General features: G+C 42.3%; 2 protein-coding genes across 10 annotated transcripts in view; both read left to right on the top strand.

The window, feature by feature from the left end:
- The first annotated feature begins 2,343 nt into the window (after positions 1–2,343).
- LOC110973750 (phosphatidylinositol N-acetylglucosaminyltransferase subunit Q-like) lies at positions 2,344–14,909 on the top strand. Of its 6 annotated transcripts, none has more exons than XM_087139413.1 (11): positions 2,344–2,557; positions 3,834–3,942; positions 4,961–5,150; positions 5,858–6,408; positions 7,256–7,441; positions 7,976–8,096; positions 8,949–9,075; positions 10,127–10,280; positions 12,135–12,327; positions 12,961–13,140; positions 13,912–14,909. In XM_087139413.1, exons 3-11 carry the CDS (start codon positions 5,007–5,009, stop codon positions 14,080–14,082), a joined length of 1,827 nt encoding a protein of 608 aa, XP_086995539.1. In that variant the 5' UTR covers positions 2,344–2,557; positions 3,834–3,942; positions 4,961–5,006; the 3' UTR covers positions 14,083–14,909. The 6 variants fall into 6 exon arrangements, with proteins under 6 accessions (XP_086995539.1, XP_086995537.1, XP_086995542.1 ...); XM_087139414.1 differs by lacking the exon at positions 2,344–2,557 and adding an exon at positions 2,580–3,307; XM_087139411.1 differs by lacking the exon at positions 3,834–3,942 and having other exon boundaries at positions 4,986–5,150.
- A 2,880-nt stretch (positions 14,910–17,789) lies between these two features.
- The window catches only part of LOC110990162 (tubulin-specific chaperone D-like), a 145,562-nt gene continuing 139,414 nt past the window's right edge, over positions 17,790–23,937 (top strand). For all 4 annotated transcript variants that reach the window (XM_087139152.1, XM_022255022.2, XM_087139151.1 and 1 more), the window contains exons 1-5: positions 17,790–17,994; positions 21,310–21,458; positions 21,826–21,927; positions 22,748–22,897; positions 23,460–23,515. In XM_087139152.1, the coding sequence (XP_086995278.1) occupies positions 17,799–17,994; positions 21,310–21,458; positions 21,826–21,927; positions 22,748–22,897; positions 23,460–23,515 (653 nt within the window). In that variant the 5' untranslated portion in view covers positions 17,790–17,798. The remainder of the gene's footprint in view (positions 17,995–21,309; positions 21,459–21,825; positions 21,928–22,747; positions 22,898–23,459; positions 23,516–23,937) is intronic.

The following is a 23,937-nucleotide window of genomic DNA, read 5'->3' as shown; positions in this document are numbered from 1 at the left end:
CAGCCTTTGTAAGTATGTACAGGGTTTGTCCAGTTGCCACTCATCAACACAATCATTGATAAAACATAAAAGCACAACCCTGTCTAATTCAACTGAATGAACTTTCCAGTAAAATCCTACTAACTGAGTCCTAATGACGTCCTCTGACAGACTGAGTCGAAAAAAAGCACTTGGGTTTTCAGTTTGGATAGCTCATATGGATGAAAAATAGACACCACTGTCTATATGCCAACAACGTTTCATTTTCTCTTATTTACACTGTGCAAATTCTTTGCCAAAGTTTACAGATTGACGACTTTTCCCAGGTGCAGCCATATGCCAAAGTAAAACCACTACTAAATAAACATGCTTTGAAACACAAAATCTGCATTCCCACAACTGAAGAATGAGAAGGCCACACCTCTGAGGGAGGAAACACCGTCGGACATGTTCCTTTTCTCATTTGTGGAATTGCAAAATTTAATGTATTCGCCATTTAACAAGGAATAATAGCTTTCTAATCATATGAGATAAGATTACCCAACCTACTGATCCTTTTCTTATTGTAAATGCTGACCTCAAACATCGCTGCACTTGGTTGGAAATTTGAAATGAGCTAAATAATGAAAATGTAAATATTGTAATCTATACATGTGTTTGAATAGAACTAATAACCAATTACCGGTCAATTAAACGTTCAAAAAGTGAATATGACTAACGCCAACCTTCCAATGTAAGTTTAAAGACCAACACAGAAAACAAATTCACTTTAAGGAAAATAAAATTTTATGCCCCCCCAAAAAACCCCCCACAAAGTTTGGCCTCCACTCCAAAAACTTGGCTCTGAACGTGCCCTTTGCAAGTGCCTAGCCTGGATTTTGTGTGCCCGGGGCAAACTACAAATTTCGTTCCGAATACGATGTATTATTCAGTGGCGTGGGGCTTCTTGGGGGTACGTGCCCTCCCCCCGATAAATTCCAGGTGCCCCCCAATGAAAAAAAAACCAGATGAATGGATATTGAACAAGGCTAACAAAAACTTAACCCCCAAAAACACACCACTGAAAGCTGGTGCCGCCCATAAGATGCTGGTGCCCCTTTGTGCCCCCCCCCTCAGTAAAATCCTAGCTACGCCACTGAATCCATCACTCGTTGGTTCTCCAGCCCGATGCAACCTCCTTGGCTATAATACAAACTACAGAAAGTTTCAAGATGATACGCGAGATATCGAGAATACGCAAACTGAAACGCGCATGAACTCTGAACCAAGCTTCATCTGTTACTCATTGCACGGTTGCCCCGATATTATTTTATGGTCTTTCTAGCTATACAAGCAAGGTGTTATGGGGTGTTCTCAATTTTTGCACTGAAGTGAAAAGGTCTTTTCTCAGTGTGAAAAAAGAATAAAATTCCATTTTTTTCCCCCCAGACACAGAACAGACACAAAAGTGAAATAAAATTCAATGAAAACAATGCTATGAGTAGTTTTCCCTCTAAATCTGTTTTCAAGGATATTGATGTAGGATCTCATTCATTTATTAGAGGAAAAGGATGGATTTTCTTGGGAAGATTTTTTTCAAACTAAATTTCAAGATGTCGCCAATGTAGTGTCGTCATTGATCTCCGTTATAAAGACTTTATAAAGTCTTTATAATGGAGATCAATGAGTAGCGTTCATTCATTGATCAGTATTCAAGATGCTAATGTAGGGAGCTCAGTAACACACCTGAAAATTTCCATTCAGCCAGGTAACGGTTATGAAACATTTTTCTTTTTTTCTTCTGGGCGATCAACAGTCAACAACATCCTAACTCCCCTTTTAACCAGCCAATAGGGTAAGCAAGCATTTGTGTAAGTGTATATACAACTGACTTTACACTGAGCCCGCTAACGGTGAACGCAGCATTGCCTAATAACTAATTGACACCGAGCCAGTTAACGGTCCAAAATGCTTTTGCCTAACTTTCTACGGAGCATGACGCCCAACGGTCAGGAAATATTTTGCCTAACTCTCCATTGAACGAGCGGTCTGGAAACGTGCCTAACTATCATGTAAGAAGAAGTGTTTGCCGAACTTGCACTGAGATAAACAAAAATAGTACAAGTATTGCCATACTTTCTCAGTTTAAAGAAGACCATAGACCTGGAGGAGAAAAACAACAAGTCATTCATCATGCATTATGTCCCTTTTTTTTCCGTTATACCTCTCAGCTGAAAACTCGCCCAAGTCCGTGAAAATTTTGACAAAGTTGCTCAGAGCCTGGCACTGCATGGGCTGGCCCTGTGGAAAGTTAGGCAACCATCTTCTGACCGTCAGCATCTGTACGGCAAGTTAGGCAAATATTATTTCACGACCGGTAGCTTGCTCATTGGAAATGGAGGCAAATCAATTCGCGCAAGTACATTGGCTCCTCATTGGAAGACTGGAAAAATTGTTTCATTACTGTTATTTGTGGCTTGGTGGAAAATTAGACGCAACTTTTTCCCGACTTGCACGTGGCTTGTGTTGTTTACGTTTTACATTGAAACTCTTGGTGGCACTATTCCACCTTGAACAACCGGCCCATCGGAAAACCCAGGTTTGATTATTTTCGTTACAGTATTAAGCAAAAAATGCACGGTAGTAAAGTTGCTGACCGTCTTTGTTTTATTTATTATTTCTAATATTAGTTTCTAAGGGATTGTTTCCGTACGTTGGGGAATTCGGCCTCCCATTTTTTGTTAGCAAAGTGTTAGGCGCGATATCATTCCTACCTCCATCATGTCCATGGTCATACTAGGCCTACAGGCTACATGTACAGTTATGTGAGTTAACAATTGTTGCCTGCGGTGTAGGGGTCATTGGGGAAAAATGTTGCATCCTGACTCCACTTTTCTCATCATATATCATCTCAGTAAAAGTCAGTCGTTACAGAAATGCCTTAGACACGAATTCTGGATTTTTCCGTCATTGGTGTTTTGTACGCCCGAGGGGGCAACCGTGACGATTGTTTTTTATCTGTAATATGTGCATATTTTATTGCAAGATCAATTAAAACACTTTGACAAATTGAAATGTGAACAGTAAATTAGATCATGGAGGTAGGAAAAGATAAATGTCAAGGAAAAGTTTTGATTGTGATGTCCTTCGTTGACTGATGTATGATGTTTTTATTTTTTTGCAGGAGGGGAGAAATCTAGGATTTATAACAAACGTATTTAATCGAGAAACCTGTGATCCATAAAGGATGGGGGTTTTGTCTAGTGGTTGAACTCAAGACATTATTTAACAACAAGATCCGGTGAAATATATTGACAAGATTGAAGAGCAGACGAGAAGAAACAATGGCGTGAGCATTTCATATAAACAGCAGTGACGATCGCAGCAGAAGCAGTGATCAGAGCATACTCTCGTTCCACAAGAAAAATAGTACCACTGCGGCTATCCACCCTCGTACCCAAACTTACACAATTACAATGCAGTAGACGCGACACATCAACTCTGGGAAAGATCACCATGATCCATCTTTTTTTTTTTGGCCTGGCAACATTGCCACTGTGCGCGACTGTACGCTTGTAACAGTCATGTTATCAGTTCACAAGTTCCAATAAAAATTCACAATCTATGACCGTGGTATAGCAATACATGATGTAGCCCAGGTCAGGTGTGGACTCCCTGACTGTTCTACTTGTACATGTACATGACGGAGGGAGTCCAGGATATGAAGGGTCGAAAAGGGGTGAAAAATTTTGCAACTGAAATTTCAACCTGGACGTTATACGCGCCCAGTCGTAACGTAATGAAGACCTCGGCTAGATGTAGGTCAAGGTCAATCCGTGCGATCACTCGATCTGTCCATAATTTCATCTACACAGGTGATTTCCCATTCTAATTCATGGCTGTGGAAGGCTGTCAAGTTGGAGATTTCAAACAGCATCACGCCCAACTTATTCCGTGTGTTTTTCCGTGAACATCAGGCACACAGTTTGTATTATAAAGCCAACGTTGAACTGACATGACTGATAACATAACAATGTAACGTTCTAAGAACAATGATTGAGGTGTAAGGCTGTCAGTGCAAGGGCAGTAGAGATGCACAATGCAACTCAGGGACTGTCCCTGTATTCAGAGAAGTCTCTTCATTTGAGGACAAAACTAATCCTCTGAAAGAGAGAATGTCTCCTTAAAAGGGAACATTTTTCCCAAGTGGGCTTAGGCCAGAAATATTCACATGCTATTATCAATTTTTTCTCTCCTATTTTCCATTCATATTTAGTTATTTAAGTTGTTTTTATGAACTTTCTGCCATGTCGCTTGATTAACTATGTCATAAAGAATTGACTTTCAGAAATTGTTTTGATGCGGTCTTTTTCCCACCTTTTATGTTCCATTGCAAACTCCTGCCTGTAATCCTAGAAGTAAACTGTAGATTTTTTTTTTAAACAGCAGCTTTCAATGTTTTCTTCTGCCGAATCCAATTAAGACATTAAGAGATCCTCATGCCCACTTGAAAAAAATTGTCCCCGTTTAGAGGGACATTCTCTCTTTCCGGGGACTGATTTTGTCCTTGAATAAAGGGACTTCTCCAAACACAAGGACAGTCTCTGAGATGTCTTAGTTGTGATGTGCGCCTCTACTGAATGGTGTGGGTTCAAATCTGTGTGCTGGCAATTGTATTTTTTTTCATTCCCCAGAAAAATGGCACTTTTATTTTTTGGTTTGAAATTGACATTACGAATTGCAGAACATCTTACTTTCTTGTCATGATTCATGGCAGAATTCCATCTCATGAATAGGAATTCACAGTGACAGTGTGGGCTGCAAGCAACGTGAAAATTTGTTGCAGTAAAATTTTAAATAACTGACCAACACTCACCACATATGTTACATGAAGGATGCCTTGCCAATACAAGAGCACTGACATATTAGGGATCGGTTTATCCACTGCCTTTTCAAGTTTGATATTGCCTTATAAATACATGTTCATCTTTTGATCGTTTAGCTTGAGTGAATCTTCGATTGTCTAGAAGACCTTGCCTTCCTCTGTTATGAGGGTCTTCTTTCCCGACTGCATCATCAGTGCCAGGAGTGGTCTGTGCATTGGTTGGATAGATGTTCGACTGCACACCATCTATGTCCTGGCTGTGGTCCACTTGCCGTTTGATCTGCATGAAATACTGAGATGGCTGCAGGTGTGTTAAAAAACTTCCACTCCGTCCAAAATATGCCATTTTGAATAACTGGATACTGAGAGTTTTGAAACTTTAGCAGATATGCAAGAACCATTCACTCCAGTAAAGAACGTGGTTACACTTTTCTGAACCTGACATGAATGAACCTCTACGTACACTCTTACATGTTGAGGAGACAACAGTGAGCTAAACAGGCAAGATTTCTCGTTGTCGTACGTTCATATCAAACACGTCTCAGTAGGAGGAGGGTGGGGGTTTGGGATGGAAAAAAAGAGAGAGAAGAGATGGATGAAAAGAGATTGATAGACTAACAGTTGGGAGAGGGGTCATTCCATGAGGTTGGGGCACAATTTGTGATGGTGTCCTTGTTGCATGGGTAACTTTTGCCACCTCTCATGACCTGCAGAGTAGGACATTTACTTTGTAAAAATAAAACACACCCGTGCCTTGCAAGATGTATAACAATGTCAATTTTGAATCCATATGCAGGGAAATAACTGCTCATTTTTATGGAACCCATGTAACAATTGACACCGTCCCATATTGTGCCCCAACCTCATGGAATGACCCAGAGACTGATGCTTTGGTTGCATAAATTCTTTCCCAAGCGGGCAAAATGACTTCAATTTTAGCTAAACCGTAGGCTTTGTTGGAGCTAACTTCAGTTGCTAGGCAGTTTGCACAGTCAGCCGTTGTCAAATTTGCAGATGGAGACAATCACCAGACAGCGACCCCTGACTGTAGTTGGCTCGCTGACCCACCAGGGGGACCCAAACAGGGCCGTGATACAGCAGCTTGGCCGGCAGGCCTCGGAGAGATTCTGCCTAGAGCTCACGAGACCCGATGTCTACAGCCTACCCACGTGCATGCTGTTAGAAGATTGCGAAGCCACATCGGCAGACCCCGTCCTCATCCTGTACAACCAGAGACAGATATCAGCATGCTCGCTGCCAAATAAGAGTGGTGTAATGAGAACATCGTCCGGCTTAAGTTCGTTTGACCCGTCCACATTTGGGGAAAGAGGTGATGGCACAGTCCAACCGCAGAGAATGGGTCTTCAAATTGAAACAGTCCTGTCGGTTATTCAAGAAGGGGTGCAGCAGTTACGTATGTTCAAGGACTGGGACATCTCCATGGATGTCAAGACTCAAGGTGGCATATGGTCAGTTATCCCTGGGCTCCTTGCATCTCTTACGTCCGTCTTGGTTTCCATGGGAACCCTCGTCTTACTGCCATTCCGGAGCAAGCTTTGCCACAGGTGATTTTTTGTAGGATCTTGAAACCATCTTCATGGACCTGCATAACACAGGAATGTCCACAGTGCTGCAAAGATTTGCCCAGAAAAATGAGTTAGCGGCCTTAATATAATGAGTTTTACACTGTTGTCAAGTGGTACTCTTCCTTCTGAATTTGCAGCCTCAAGACTTATTTATCAGTCGTTGGCGAGCCCTATATTTGATGCAGTAATTAATGAATTGCCCCATCCTTCAAAATTTACTTTGAAGTTTTAGAGCATTTTGCAGGATTTAGGAAAGAACAATCAAATCACTTTAATGTGCATGGGGCTTGCGTATGCTGTCTAGTCAAGTGTGAGATCATGCATAGATTTCATACAAATAGAAGGATTTTGTAGGCTTTAGGAAGGTTCTGTGATGCTAAATGCCTCGACAGTTTAAGTGAACTGAGTGTTGTGTAGGGAAATAATCTTTCAAAGTTAAACAAGTGTTTAGATTGGGCAGACTTTGAAATGGAATGAAGATCTTTGGTTTTGGTTGTTGAATTAACCCAAACAGTTCAAAATCCTCCAATTTCAATTTACTTTTGTTTCCTGAAATTGTTTGTGAAAGGAAGGCAGGAAATTATGAAAAATACTACAGTGGAACCTCATTAGTACTAGCTCTGTTAATACAAGTTTCTGCTAAAAACAAGGACATACATGTATTTGGGCCCCAGTCCTTTGTGTTTCATTGTTTTAATTCCTAACACACATGGTTCCTGTTATAACAAGGTAATTTCCCGAGTCTGAAGGATCTCATATTAATGAGATTTGACTGTGTTAGTTTTGAGTTCATCTTAGGCGGTCATTTCTTTTTCTCTTTGGGCAGACTGTCAAGCAGTCCAAGTTTCCAGAGAGCACTGACGTTCACCCAGACAGGTTGTCAGATACAGGCCAAGTACAATCACGTACAAGACTTGCTGGATGCGTACACCACTACTGGTGGTGAGAGGCACACAGGCAGAGGAGAACCAGTGGAACAGACCAGCTTTTCAAAAAGACTTGAATATCTGAGGTAAGCTGCTCTGGTCGATGAAATTTGCCAGTCTGAGCTCTGGGATGGAAGCAAATTAGTTTGGAAAAGACTGGAGTGGGTTTGCATCCTAGAGGGGCATAATAGTCGGATATTGGTCGCATTTTGATGGAGAAATGCTCAGAAACTTAATTCCGGAAGTGGTTCCTTCCAAAAGAGCTTTGTTGTAAAATTGGTAGAGTTTGACCTGCAGTGGTCAAGTTTGTGGAGACTTTGAACATCAGAATTTCCTAAACCTGTGAAACCTTTGATTAGAATAAACACTGTGAGAATTGCTTACTTGTAACTTTCTATTCATTGATTTTTGCTTAGCCTGTGAAATTTGCCCAAGCAGTAATTTCTGGCCATAGCCTCTCTTTGAAATGGGCTTTGGATGAGAAGTCCCTCGTCAGTGTTCCTGAGCAAGATACTGTACCACATTTTGCCTTTCCTTCACTCAAAGTTTTTGTGCTCAAAATGACCCTATCAAACATATTAATTCAAGAACAATGGTTTGGCTCTTTTTTTTCCTGTAAGGACCTGTAACCTGTTTACATACCTTCTGCTAGACGTGCTGCTGGGAGTGTCTCTGATGTGCTGGATTCATCACAACAGCTGGCCAGATGTCTGGGCAGAATGGATCATGTCCTCGGCCAATGTATGTCCCACCCATGGCCTAATGGATCTTGTCACTGATCTAGACACTGTTCATGCTTAGATTAGGTTTGGAAGAATGATGCTATTAACATTTAATTGGGACCAGATGTCAAGTGTTTTAAGCATTTTAAGGAATGTCATGCAATTATTTCAAGCATTTTAAGGAATTTTTCCTTCACAACTCCACTTTCCATGTGCGTATAAGGAGATACCATTTTGGGATGACATGCCGATGAATATGGACTGAATGGAGGTGGCAAGTTGCCTGTTTTTGTGGATTTCTGTCATGGAAGATTATGTAAGGGCTTTAAGTAGATCTGGTGACTTCAAACTCATTTTGTAGGTTGGCCCCATTGGTCTACAATCGTGCGCGAAACTACTGTCAGCTATTAACCCCTTGACGCCGGGACTTTTTTCTGAAAGGGAACTCCGAGAATTCCAGCCTCGCTTGGTCACGAAGGCCACCTGCCAAACCGCAAATTCTCGGTTTGTGGCCCTGCGAGCTCTGCATGCTTTGATTTACACTGTGAAAAGGCTCATTGTTTGGTGACACGCGGCTCTATTCACGCTTCCACATTTCCGTTGCCTCTTTTCAAAGTGGGGGACTATTGTGAAGCTGGTGATTATGATGCAAATTCGGCCTTTTCATTTCTTGGCAACACACAAAGGCCAATCACCATATATACAAGAGCCAGGGTATGCTTTCTTTCACCGTGTTCACTCGAGCGTGGGCAGAGAATAACAGCTGAAAAGCGGGCTGAGGGATTAAGGGTCAAACTTCAGCTGTTTACAAATTGGGGCTGTAGGGCTCTCACTCATCTTTTTTTTGTTTGTTTTGTTTTTGCAACTAAAGACAACTGCCGGGTCTCTGCAGACGTTGCTGCAGTGGCTGATGGGAGCCCCAGCTGGCCTGAAATTGAACAGCGCCCTTGCTCACTTTCTGGGCCAGTTCTTCCTGTATCATGTCTACCTTTGGATTGGTAAGAAATAAAGAAAGAAAAACAGATAAAGATGGCAATATACCAGCATCTGTGAATGATGGATATTGTTAGACACATGCACTGTGCACCTTATTAATGCATTGATGATGTAATATGGCAGATTCTGTCTTATTCCATGACTGTTAGATTTAAACTAAATGTACCTAAATTTGATTTTTTGCAATGCCAAAATGGTAAATGTAATAAGTTGGGACTGTGAGCAGTGTGCGTCAGTGATGAAAATATAAACACCAACACAAGGAGCATTTTACATTAATGATTCACAGTCAGGGCGAACAGTTTTTTGAATGTTTGATCCTGAGTTAATAAGCCTTTTGCAAGTTAACTTTGACCAAAATCTGGTACACTGAGTTCTTTAAATTCACGTGAACATACCGACTTGAATTCTCCTTACTAAAACCGCCGTTGCTATACCTCGTGATTCGAGGCATGCTTTTGCTTAGTTACATAAGAGACGCCTTGCAACAATGCACTGTTCTCAGTGGATAAGAAGGGCACAATGGCACCAGTCCATTTCAGAGACGGTGGTCGCTATGCGAAAGCTTGCCCCGATTCACAAGGTATAACAACAGTGTCTTTTGTTTGGGGAATTCAAATCGTTATGTTTATGTGCAGTCATATAACTCAGTGCACCAGATTTTATTCAAATGCAACTCGCAAATGGCTTATTGATTCTTACCCTTATTTGTACTTCCTATTTCTGGTGTTCAATCTCACCAAGGCTCCCTTGAGGATGATACTGTAACCTTGTAAGCCAGAAGCAACTGACAGAAGACAATGAAGAAATGGAATCATTTGCATGCAGTGTCACATAGTTTTGTGAAGTCTTGTTTACTTGTTTACAAGAGAATCCTGCACCATTCATTACTCTGTCAAAGGCCGTCCAACTGACTGGTGACAGTTGATGTTGTTTAGTCACTGTGCGTTCCTTGCCCTACCTGTATTGAACTTGTAATTTGCTTTGTAATAGACGGAATGATAACTTCTCTTGCTGCAGCTCTGCTTGTAACATTGCAGTCTCTGTCCCTAGGTTATCTGTCCGCCATGCAGCCAGTGCTCAGCTGGGTGATTTGGTGCATGTCTCTGACGGGTTGTCTGGGGGTATCTGTCATCCTGGCCGTAGCGTGTGACATGGTGTCCATGCTGACCTTCCACATCTACTGCTTCTATGTCTATGCCGCCAGGTGAAACACAAAATCTCATGTTTCTGTGTAACAACCCTTGTGTTATTACAAAGAAAATGTTCATACTGGCTGCAATGGTGTGTCCCTGAGGAAGATATTTTACCACAGCCTCTCTGTCCAACCTACATCAGCACATTGAAGTTTCAAGTAAAATTTTACTGGACCAAAGGGTGGACTGCTCTCAAGGATTACTTTTAACGGTTTTTCCCAAAGAACATTCCAAAATAGGTAGAACAGATATGGGTAATTCCAGAAAATAAGGGGTCCATTTTTGGTGAGCTGCGAAGCAAGTGCGAGCCTATGTAGGAGGATCATGGAGACAAGGTACATGTATGTAGAAAGTGAATGAAATGCTGGATAAGGTTTGCATAATGGTTGGGCTTGATGGGACAGCAAGACTACGGAGTGAAGGGAATGGTGGGGAGGGAGCAGAGTATTAGATGGATGGGATGATGGGGAGGGGTGGAGTAGGAAATGGATGGGATGATGGGGAGGGGTGGAGTAGGAAATGGATGGGATGATGGGGACGGGGGCGGAGTAGGAAATGGATGGGATGATGGGGAGGGGTGGAGGAGGAGATGGATAGGATGATGGGGAGGGGTGGAGTAGGAAATGGATGGGATGATGGGGACGGGGGCGGAGTAGGAACTGGATGGGATGATGGGGAGGGGTGGAGGAGGAGATGGATAGGATGATGGGGACGGGGGCGGAGTAGGAAATGGATGGGATGATGGGGAGGGGGCGGTGTAAGAGATGGATAGGATGATGGGGAGGGGGCGGAGTAGGAAATGGATGGGATGGTGGGGGGTGGAGTAGGAAATGGATGGGATGATGGGGACGGGGGCGGAGTAGGAAATGGATGGGATGATGGGGAGGGGGCGGTGTAAGAGAGGGATAGGATGATGGGGAGGGGTGGAGGAGATGGATAGGATGATGGGGAGGGGGCGGAGTAGGAAATGGATGGGATGGTGGGGGGTGGAGTAGGAAATGGATGGGATGATGGGGAGGGGGTGGTGTAAGAGATGGATAGGATGATGGGGAGGGGCAGAGGAGGAGATGGATAGGATGATGGGGAGGGGGCGGAGTAGGAAATGGATGGGATGGTGGGGGTGGAGTAGGAAATGGATGGGATGATGGGGACGGGGGCAAAGTAGGAAATGGATGGGATGATGGGGACGGGGGCAAAGTAGGAGATGGATAGGATGATGGGGACGGGGTGGAGTGATGGATGGAAAGATAAGGTTGATGCAGGATTTGAGATATATGTGTTGGGGGGGGGAATCAAAGGAGACATGGTAGATATGGGATGATGGGATATGGATGATGGGGGTAGAATTGTAGAGGATAGGATGATGGGGTTGGATACAAAGTGCAGAACTGTACTTCAGAGATGTTTGCTTATCTATTTGTACCAGAATTGGCAGCATTAAGCTGTATATTCCCCAAGGAGCTAAGATGGTTTTAGGACAGGTTGTAGCCCTTTGATTAGCAATAATAAGAGCCTTGTTCTTCCTGGTAATTTGCTGCCACATAAAGACAGTCATTATGTTGTTATTATTAACGTGCTGGAATGCTTGCAGTTTTCTGTACAATTCCTCTTTTCTAAGACTGTGGGAATTTTCCTAGCCTTAACTGAAGTCACTTGCACCATGACAAAAAGTTTCATTTTTCCAAGAGCCCAGTAAAGCATTACAGCTGTGCAGTCAATGGTGGACTTGTCTTATATAAATAGCATTTGTGATGCAGCTGTTCAGTTTGAGCAAGCTTCCAAGGGCAGTTCACTTGGCAAGCCGTGATTCTGACTCTTGGAGATTCATCACATCAATTTGTTTCCCTTGTTTTCTCTGACCTTAGAATTTACCGTCTCCAACTAACCGGCCTGCTGGCCCTCTCTCGACTCTTCCGAGGCAAGAAGTGGAACGTACTTCGCAAGAGAGTGGACACCTGTAACTACGACGTGGACCAGCTCTTCATCGGTACCCTGCTGTTCACAATCCTGCTCTTTCTCTTTCCCACGACGTTGCTGTTTTATGTCGTCTTCACAACGGTGAGCCTAGGTTATGTTTACGTTTTCTCCGATTTTAATTGTGAAATTCTTCTGCAGTTTCCTTGACTCTTTGGAAGGCTGTTGCAGTCTATACACAACCTTGCTGTAGATTAGAAGGTCAGGCTGGTGTTGTGGCAATTTCTCTTCCACCTCTTTAGCCTAGATTCAAATCCCAACTGGGGCGGTCATGTTGATTGAGTTTATACCCGATTCCACAGATTTTCCCTGGAAATACTATTCCGGGGCTTTCTACTCATCTCTAAAAACTGAACATTTTTCCTTCCTCATCTATTACATTTTCTTCATCAGGCCTTGAGTCTACGTTGCCAGTGGACTTTTGAAGAGCCCTTGGTTTCATAATCCATAACAAGTAAAACGCATAATAAAGAAATTGTTCTCTTGCCCTCTATCAATCTCACACACACAAGCCGCATTGCCCCCCACAGGTGGTCATTTGCTGCAGGGAGAGATGCAGTTATAACAAAGCATCTTGCTATAAAAACTGAATTTCACAGGTGAAACATGCAGCTTGAGATCTACCAAGCATCCTTCATGTTTCTACAAAAGAATATGTCTGTATCCCTTTCATGAATTGTTGAATGTTGAATGAAAGATCCAGCATTCCTTTTTCAGCATCGGCTGGCCGTCATTTTTCTGGAGGGCACTCTCACCAAGACCATCGATTTCCTGAGGTGGTTGCCTGTGTACTCCATCGTTCTCTGGCTGACCGGCTCTGACATGCTCATGGTCAGTGTCTACTTTGACCCCCTGCAACAACCCAGGGAGGGCTCCCCAACAGCCATGATCATGCAGGTCAGTTCCTCTTGTACAGATTCTGTGGGATGATTTCAGATCTCTGATGGTAGCCCATCATGTTTCAGTGATGGCTACAATAAAGTTTAATGTTTGTTTTGGATCTTGTGAAAGTTATGTGACACCTTAATGCCGAATACAGGCAAGTCACAATGCAGTGCACCACCAAAAGGTTGCTATGTAAAGGTCTTTTCGCAGAGCATTATGGGATAAATAGTTGACAAAGTCTCATTTGCTAACTGCACTGGGTGCAGAAAACTTGAATTTGTTTTTCTGAATGTTTTTTAAGCTTGGTTAAAATTCGAAATTGCTTATTGCAGATGGGTCTAACAAAGTCGAAATGATGGTTTTGTGTAGTGCAAAGAATGCCTCAATCAATAAAATATCCCCACATTACGAACAAAGTACGCTTAATGGCGGCATCGCGTGGACCATAAACTTGAAAACTGACCTATCTGCGGCAAACTCTTGGTGGTGCACTGTATTGTGAATCGCCCGTATTGGTACGATACAATGGAGTGTCTTTGTTTTCATTTCACTTGAATAACAGTTTGTGACTTGAACTTGATAGTGGATGGCTTGTGTCTGACTTGCAATGACTTGTTTACAGCACTTGTTTACAATGCTGGACAAACTGTGTGATGGTACGCCAACCAATTCTTGACACGAATACCTCTGCCTGTGAATTGTCAAGTGGCATCATATGTCTTTTAAGTTTCTGCCAAGCTTTCAAATTTCACTACAATTTATCAACGATGATCTCTTTGACAGTTCCAACACTTGGGTCTGCGTGATGTGCTACTGCTCTCTCATGAAGCTTTCAGGAAGTCCCCGGCCCTACCTGAGTTGACGTCATCAAGGAACCCCGTGGTATCACTCGCCTTGGATTTACTCACCGGATGCCTTGTTTACCCCTGGAGTCTGGCACAGAATAAGACTTAATGGACCAGGATTTTGAAGCACCACTGGCAAACCCAGCAGAAGGCAAAGGAGGCACGTGCTTCCCCCACCCCCCTGGGCAGATATTAGTCCGGCTGTGCTATGAATGATGCGAATGATACTAGGATGGTCTCCGTGTACAAGCAGGCCCCTCACTGGTGGTCAGAGGGAAAGCCCAGGCTGACACCGACCTGCCACCCCAGGCAAAGCTCTCTATGGGATTGTGCACTTCAGATGAAAAGTGACTTTCATGCATGTTTCTTATTGTGTGTGCTCAGTCCACTCCGTGTATGAATAAAACATGTTTCTACATAGAAATGGTGTCCTTGTGATGGAAAGCTTTTGCATACTCAGGTTCCTGTGCATTTGGTCGTGGAATCCACCAGGCATGTGACCCTATTTCTGAAATGTACGGTATCCTGTGTGCCAAGTTGAAATTTTTCCCGCCAGTCTGTTTCCTCTTTGCTGATGAGGTGCCAAACAAGTGGGTTGGCCCCAGAAACCATTAATTGCAGCTGTGGTATAAAGTGCACTGTTTTGTTTATATTTATATAGCCTGAATTCATTCTGATATTGGTTTGTAGTGTAAATCGCACACAATATTTCACAGTTTGCTGAATTGCTGCATTTTGTGTGTCAATATTCAATTGAGCAAAGAAATCGACTGGAATGAAATTTGAACATTTGACCTATATCACACTCCATGTTTGACTCCCAAACATTGTTTTGTTACTTTAAAAGAATCAACATAAGTCGTTCTGTCATTGTACGAGCATATTTGAAGAGGCAAAAATAAATAATTTGCAGAATAAAGTACATGTATAAAGAGACTTGTCATTTCGCGTTGGCCTCTGTGATGTAATTTTGATTCTTTCATCAGCAGGAAAATTGTTACTTGCATTTTGATGTGTTATCGCAATGTTGCATTGTACTTTAAGAAATTTGTTGATCGTCTCCTTGCTTCAGCTTTATATAGAAGACAAACTTTACTTTATTTCCTCTCTTGCATGTTCCATTGACAAGGAATTGCCCTTCTCCTCTACATTTAGTATGTCATAATACAAACAATTCACTTTCCTGTACATTTCATCTCAAAAGCAATATTTATGTCCACGCTTTTCACAAACAGGTCAAATTGAATCCAAGTAAAAGACGGTAATTATAGAGATGATAAAATCGTGCATGTCTGAAATTAGAAACCAGCAATGATACCAAGAGAGGGCGAAGAGTAGGTGGCTGTTCACGTAAGCTGAGGCTTGTAGGGAAACAGCCTACATGCATGTAGACAATAGAACACGGGAACACGGGAACACGAGGACACTTGAACAAATGGAAACACACATACGTGAGATGGGACACGGGACAAGGATATATTCAGGGAGAGGTCAATAAATAAGATATGTTGAGTGAAAACTGTATGACTACAAAAATGGTGTAAAGAGTGCTGCTGATCAGGAGGAAAAATGGTGAAGGAGCTATGGAACATTGTGAAAGGAGTGCACTTTTTATGATGATTAGAAATGGCCCATGGATGGTGTAAGTGGGCACCATAAAAATGGTAAGTAAATTGCACTTAGATTTTTTTCTAACTTAACTACTCATCGGCATATTTCAGAAAAGGCGTTAATTTTATTTTCAGGGCCTTAAATCCTTCACATGGCTGACATTGCTGCCACAACAGTACAACGGCTGATCAAATCCTTCAGATTGTTCCCACATTAAATGTTTTATTCTGTTGTATTTGTTAAGGAAGGACATAAGGATTGGAAATATTCATTGACCTACTTTTAGGATTTAAAAAAATTAATTTTATGATTTTTTTTTCAGCATGAGAAACCCAACGTGGGTACGAGAGCATGAAAATTATGCGCGAGACTCACGCACGTTCAGTGCGTGAGATCGAGTCAGCAGCTCTGAGCACTTAACTTCTCATTCAGGTAGCCAATGGTCATGAAACGGTTTGCCTTATTTTTTACTGAGTAAAGTAACAGTCATGAAATATTTCGCCAAGTTCGCACTGAGCCACCTAACGGTCGGGAGAGACTTGCCCAACTTTACAATGCGATTAATGGTCAGGACACATATTGCCCAACTTTCCATGATGGCATCGAATAAGCAGCGGCATAAATCTGTGTTGGAAGGGGGGTGGGTGACACCATACACACAACATAGGGGACGATGTTCATGATCGAGATGTACATGTACATCTGTAATGTGTCTACATCGATCAGAATGATATATTTATGGCTTTTGATAATTGTTTTCCCTTTATAGTGATACTGCAAACATTTTAGTTGTGAATCCCGAAAATTCTTCACAAATTAATGTTTTTTCTCATCACAAAAAAGTCGGGGGTGATTCAATAGCCCATCCCCCCAAAAGTGAGGGGGATATCTACCCCCCCTCCCCAGGATTTATGTCCATGCACATAAAGTTGACGAAAAATGTGCCTAACTTTACACTGAGGAAGTTTACGGTCAGAATGTCGAGAATGATGTGTCTGACTTTCCACATCTGTTATGCATGGTCAGAAACGCCAGTGTTTCTGATTCACAATTAAATGAAGCAAAATAACATCAAACACGTCCTCCTGAATCTTGCCTTCAAAAACTCGTCTGTGTTGTAGAAAGGGTTGATTTTCTTTGGAGCTTCAATTTTTTCAAATAAAATTCTTTCCAAGGATATAGGACGCCATACTCGGACATCTCTCTCAGTGCACGGTGTTCCTGTTATTTAAAATTTCATTAAAAATAATTCAAAACACATAAATTCCCATTCAACCAGCTAACAGACATGAAACATTTGGTCTAAATTTCTTCTGGACAACCATGAAAAATTTGCCTGATTTAGCAGTGCGCAAGCATTTGCCTTACTCGTACATTGAGCCAACTGACGGTCATGAAAAATTTGCTTAACTTTCCACTGAACACGTCAACGGTCCGAAATGTTTTGCCTAACTTTCCAGCGAATCAGCTGTTTAATTAACGGTCAATAAATATTTGCCTAACTCTGCATGTTACTGCATCAGACCGAAATAGCGCCGCCTGTTGACTCTCGTGGAAGAGGTTGGCCTCCTTTTTTTTAATGGAAATTCACTATTATGGCCAAAGATCACTTTCCGTTTCAATATCATGGGGTTAGCCAAGAAAATCGCCTTTTTGTGAAGTTTTATTCGCCTTTCAAGGAAGATACCTCCAAAACAGCAGTTAAACTAAATGCTCACTAAAACCAATAGATCGCTGGTGCATTTTTTTTCAAAAATTTTCAGTAAAAAAAATTGGCTTTGGGCCTCGTTTGTTTTAATTAATCATGCCCCCATTCTATCGTCACAAAATTGCTTGATATGGTGGAAATTTTGGCAAATCATTCACAGCGTTAGGCCTAGCTAAGTTCAAAGTTAGGCAAATATTCCGTGACCGTTAATTCATATGCTGAAGAGTTAGGCAACTTTTCCCTCACTGTTAGCCTGCTCAGTGTTCAACACCGCCAGTAAGATTGGCAAATTCAACGACCGTTAGCTCGCTCAGAGGACAGTTAGAGAGAGTTTTGTGACTTTAGGTTGAATTTTCCTTTTTCTGGCTGGCAAAATTTCATGACCGTTGATAAAAAAAATTAGGCCTAGCATCCTCCCGGCTCCCGCGAGCTCCCCTGATATTTATCCCCGCCCATTTTGTATAAACACACCGCCACGAGGCGGCGCTCGTCACATTGCTGACACCATGGCGGCCAACGTGACAGGCAAAGTGGAAAGGAAAATTTCCATGGAGGAAGGCGGGGAAGATGCGAATACTGCTCAGGCAGGGAGCACTCATGAGGAATTTACGGAGACGGAAGAAGTGAGGGCTTTAATCAGCAGCTTGGCAACCGTTTACACCGATCAGATATCCGTGGAACTAGCAGTAGAAAAGTTCACCGGTGGGTGTATCTAAATTCTATACTGTGAGAGTGTGTGTTGACCAGTTATAATATGAATCAAGCAAATCCTGAAGTCATAGTTTTCACGAGCGCAATTCGGCGCAATCGGTCGATTTGCATAGTCTGTCAATCTTTTTGCAAAATCTGGCGATATTAATTCTACCATCAGTCCGATGCCTTTTCTTTCTGTAGGCCTATCGGGGTTGTCAGGTTTTTGGAAGCATGGATGAATAAAAGGAAAGAATTCCATATACGAAGTTCACTTTTTAGGAGAAATTTTTGCTCCAGGACAGATTTAAAAAGGGGCGACATTTATTTTTGGGGGATAGAGATGTGAAAGGGGGTTCAGTAACTTAGGGGGACAGGTTTAAAAAGAAGGGGCCCCACGCAATAAAACGGCAAAAAAGTGAGTCCTTTTGCCGTTCTTTTTTTCCCTACTATATCCTCTACCGTTTCCTCTTTCCTTCACTATCCCGTCCTTTTATTTCTCCACAGTTTTCCTGTCATTAGTACAAGGATTATTACAGTTAGTATACACATTTAAGACATTTAATCCAAATTGTGTCGTAAAGGGGAAGCGAACCTGCAATGAAGAGAACTGTTAGGTATAGAAATACAGCAGTCTAACTGACCACGCCACACGAGCGCTTGTTGCCGGAGAAAGTCGATATGTTCCATATAAAGTTACGGTTGAATTAAGGAGAGGTCAAGATGAGGTCAAGATGAATATTTAAAAAAATTAAATATTTATGAAACTGAATATGTAATTATTCACGAATATTTGTATAAATTAGAATATTTAAATATTAATAAATGTGGCTATCCGTTGTTAATATAAGTAGGTTGTGCCAAAGGAAATCAACTAGGTAAGGTACATGTCTGAGCACAATTGACTGTATGACGTGAGTTATCTCCGTACGTCGTATTATGTAAACCAAGAGAGAAAGAACAAGTAGAAATGCAGTCGGCCGTACGAAAGAAGGAATTTCAGTCCAATGCTGTATAAGAACTCAGGCTAGGTGGAGTGTTGCTTCATCCATTAGCAATACATGCACTATGAGCGAGAATTGGAGTCTTACGCGCAATTGGTGACAGAGGTGACTATCCACACCATACAGTGGAAGCGACCAGTTTGGGTTCTACCTGGCCGAATACATGTGGCGCTGCCGACATGCAGGAGTAGACCACTTCAATCAAATCCTTAAGGATGTTCTTCTCCTGTACAAGCCTACCCTCACATTTTAGAGCGCAGATAGCCACACAATAATCTAAAGACAGGTTTCAGCTCCCTTTTCCCCTTCCCTCTCTATAAATATAGAAAAAAACTCCTCCAACTGACAAGCACTCTCTAAAAGACTGAAATTTGGCCCTTTTTTCCTTCTAAACAAATTGTCCAACTTACAAACTGTCTGTAAAAGAAATTGGGCCCATTTTTCCTTCTAACCAAATCCTCCAACTTAAAAATTGTCGCAAAACACGCACTATTTTCCCCCAAGTAAAAATTGTACATGTACATGTACAGTAGGGCACATTGCGCGGCACCTCGTGAACTGTGTAGATCCATCCAGACAGATGACGGCCCTCTGCACTCCTCGTGTTGCGGATTCATGCATAAAATTACCTCAATGCTTGTGGCAGCCCAACCCCTTCCGGATATGATTCGGTTCATGCGCACACGTCGTGCGCATTCGCCATGTTCTTCAGAAGCAAAGATGGCCGCCTGTCGATGTAAACCTGGTCCATGTGTAGCTCCAAAAGTGTGCCCAAAACTCCACATTTCTGTCCTATGATGTTCAGCTCTTCAATGCCTATTGGAATCGTCTTCATTCAGCGATCAAAGTAAGGATACTTTTGTAGTAATTACGCGATATTACAGTGGACTTCGTATATGGAATTCTTCCCGAATAAAACACAAATGCAGTAAAAAAAACACAGAAAAAGTCCACAAATTCATCAGAAAATAAATGCTTGCGAAATAAGTGAGTCAAAGTTTTCAGTGTAGACTCTGTCGGCCACTTTGTACATCACATGAATCAACGCACGATCTCAAAACACGTCTTTTTGAGAGTCTAGAGCAAGGTGGGTTCACCGGAATCTGTCTGCACATACTGTATGCACATGTTCACTACTTCATAGCCAGAATGTGACCAGCATGGGAATTCAGGCATTTCAAAACGAATGGTTCCTGTCAGAGCCTCGCCTGCAGTTTGGAATGGCTGGAATCAGCAAAGCCGATAACTAAGCCTAGCCACTCGTTGCCAAAACGTCCTGAGCTCAGGCTTGCGCAGCCATGGTCTGGTTCCCAATCCCATTTTCATTGATGCAGTCGGACTTACAAAATTGCGAGGGAGGGGGCAGGAAACAGTCTTGCGCGGCCGATGTTTTCTGTCACTCATGCATGCTCATTACAAGCCTGAATCTTGTCTTGTTTGGTTTCATCAAAGCGTAAGTCAACAAACTTTTGTCAAACGGTAACGGATACATTGTTTGTCACAAGTCCAAAAGGTAAAGTCTCTGTAGTAGAAAAAAATATAGACTTGCAACAGTAAACCGACAAAATGTAAAGAAAAAAATATGGCCTCAAATGTTTTTGTAGGTTTTGAGAGTTGACATTTGGTACTTGACTTTATCTGTAAAAGTACTCATCAAAACAAATCTTAACTTTTGGCGGTTAAAGTAAATGCATCTAAACTCGTTCATTGTAGACCAATACAACACTAAACGACACCGTAAATATGTTCAGTTCTTTTGTCCAGTTTGTCATTCATTTTAACATGTGTTTGAACAGTGGAAACACTAACGGTTGCAGGAAATTTTAAAATGGGGGCCATCTTGAAAAAATTAAAAATGAAAAGCCCCGCTTCCTCCTCCTTTTCAAAAATCCGGACAAGAAACGTGGTTGTGTTTTTAATTTTCCAAACCATAAAGTAGGCTAAGGAAAAACAAGTCAAGAAAAAAGTCTGAGATTTAAATCTAAGGCTTACAACTTAAGAATGCCCAGTGATATTATTGCAGTTGACTGATTGTTCAGATCAGCTGATTCGTGATTATCCCCAGCACATGTACCTTGGCTGGTGACACTGGGATGCAGGTGGTTTTTTTTTTTATTGTGTTTGTCTTGTTTGTTGAAGGATCAGCAGATCAGGAGTGAATTAGTGAAGTAACGGCGCGAGGGAGACTCTGGAGATTTGCTTGTCTCTTCATGCCAAAAAGCAAGTCACAGCAATATCCTGGATTCTTGCTAATTCATCAGTTGTCAGAAGCAATTACGTACAGACTTCCAAACCTACTTCTGTTTATTTTCTTCCACTGTAGTGATTGTGGACAAATACCAGGAGCAGCCTCATCTGATGGACCCACACCTAGAGGGTATATTGCTCCCCCTGCTAGACATTGCTAGGCAGTCTGGTATCGATCCACCGCTGTCCCATCTGGCATTCAAGTTCATGTACCTGCTGACAAAGGTGGGCAGATTTGCAGGAATGAACAGAGCATAACTGACACATTGGTACCTTCTTGTTACTGTTAAACCTTTTTCAGCACCAGTCAGGGGGATCCGGGACCATATTTTGGGGTAGGGAAATTTGTTTTGGAAAGGGATCCCCAGAATTTGGGAATTTCTTTATGTAACCTTTGTGTGACCTTTCTGAAAGGTAAGGCAACATTTTTAGGCTTGAGAAAGAATGGGTATGAAACTTGTTTTTTGTACTTTATCCAGAACTCCCATTCTGTATTTAATTTGCTTTTAGTACTTCAGTCAGATAAAAATTTATGTGCAATGTTTTCAAATTTTATAGATAATATTTTCCTTTGAATCATTGAAATCCCCAGGCCCGTGGGTTCAAGACTATTGTGCGTATTCTGCCTCATGAGGTCGCTGATCTGGAGCCAGCGCTGGCCCTCCTGACCAGGCAGGATCCAGCAGATTTTGAGGTAAGCGATGACCCGCAAGGCTCTTGGATCATTCCACGGGATGCATAGTCGAGTCCATTACATGTCCTGTCGCAAGTCTTTTCACAAGACCGGTCACAAGTAAAAGGTTGAACCTTGGGAAAGGAATGCTTTTGTCACGGTTCATCGGAAAAGCTCATGACTTGGCTTAAGACTGGATGACCTGTGATGGACACGCGGTTAGAGGCGACAGACTTGACGGTAACACTTGCTGCATTCAGGGCTTGTGTCTAGAGTCAGATCTAGGTCTTTGGCCTGGGGCCAATTTCATAGAGCTGCTTAAACACAAAATTTGCTTAAGCGCGAGAAAACCTTGCTTGATAAATTAGGTAACCAGCCAAAACTCCATGTGACGTATATTGCTTTGGGATTGTATTTAGCTGTCTTTTGGTTAGCATGACAATCAAATAGAGTTTGCACTGGTAACCTTTGTTTTTTTAAGCAAGTTTTTTTCACACCAAAGCAAATTTTGTGCTTAAGCAGCTCTATGAAATTGGCCCCTGATAGTTTGTAGGCTCACGCTGCCACTAGATGTATTAAAAGCCCTGACAGTCTGCTACTGGAATGTAAAATATCTCATATCTTTAATATTTACATGTGTTCATCATTGTCATTGGACCATTGATTTACTGCTTTCCTAATTCCCATTTCTGTGCCATGAAGTTGGTTCTGGAGAGTTTTCCCACCACCAAGTGTCCAAGATGTGCCTCCTCAGCTCTCGTAGAATTTCCTCTCTCTGCACTTTTGCCGACTATTGTCCCAGTTTGTGGAGGTTAACGACTGTTTTTTTTACTGGGGCCAGACCTGGGAGACTCGCTACATGCTGCTGCTCTGGATGTCCATCATCTGCATGATCCCGTTTGACATGGCCCGGCTGGACAGTAATGCCCCGCTGGATGACGAAGGGAGAAAGAGGGAGCCCACCATGATGAGAATCATCAATGCCGCCAAGGTGAGTCAGTGTTGTAGTCGAGACCATCACAAGACCAGACACAAGACCATGCACAAGACCATGCACGAGACCATGCACAAGACCAGACACAAGACCATGCACAAGACCATACACAAGACTGTACACAAGACCAGGCACAAGACCATGCACAAGACCATGCACAAGACCGTACACAAGACCTTACACAAGACCAGGCACAAGACCATGCACAAGACCTTACACAAGACCATGCACAAGACCAGACACAAGACCATACACAAGACCATCACAAGACCAGACACAAGACCCTCACAGGACCATGCACAAGACCAGTCACAAGTACCAGGATGAACAATGACAAAGGAGTGCTTTTGTTGCAATTCATTTGAATAGCTTGTGACTTGAATTCAGACTGGAGGTCTTGTGTTGATCTATGGTGTGCATGGGTATAGGATGTGGAGCATGTGTGGCATAGAGCATGTTTGACCAGTTTTCATCAGAATGTGTACAAAGTCAGAACATTTTTATTTAGTGCATTTCAGGCAGACTAAAAGCAGTACGATGATGTTGATTTTGTTGACAGATTTACCTGCGGGTATGTGACAAGTCGAGGGATGCTGCTGCACTGATGATAGCAAAGTGAGTCACTTGGAACTCCCACCCAGCAAAGTGACCAAACAGTCTGTTTGAAATGTCATGAAACTTCCCAATTGTAATGTTCCATCCATTAAGATGTAAGCATTTCACACCACTGATGATAATAGTGCAGAATTCGTGAGGCACACTTTTTTCAGATGTCAGTCAGTGGTACCAGTCTAGATGTAACTGAAAAACAAAACAGTTAGAAACCTCAGTTGACAGAGAAGACCAGCGTAAAGTGATCCTCTTTGGAAGTGAATGACGTTGTTTTCTGTCTCTCAGGCTGTCATGATATCTGCTTTTTGTCAATTTATGAACAGTTCCAAAATAGGTACAAACAGGTGGACAAGTTTTGTAACCGACAGGCTGAACTTGAATGTGTCCTGTAGTAGGAGACGGTGTAGGAAACAGAAATCATCCCA

The sequence above is a fragment of the Acanthaster planci genome, linkage group LG07 (genome assembly GCF_054643075.1).
Source record: "Acanthaster planci isolate LZ-2023a linkage group LG07, COTS_SCS, whole genome shotgun sequence".
NCBI lineage: Eukaryota > Metazoa > Echinodermata > Asteroidea > Valvatida > Acanthasteridae > Acanthaster > Acanthaster planci.
The sequence above is the reverse complement of the archived record's forward strand: the minus strand, read 5'-3'. Positions and strand labels throughout refer to the sequence as shown.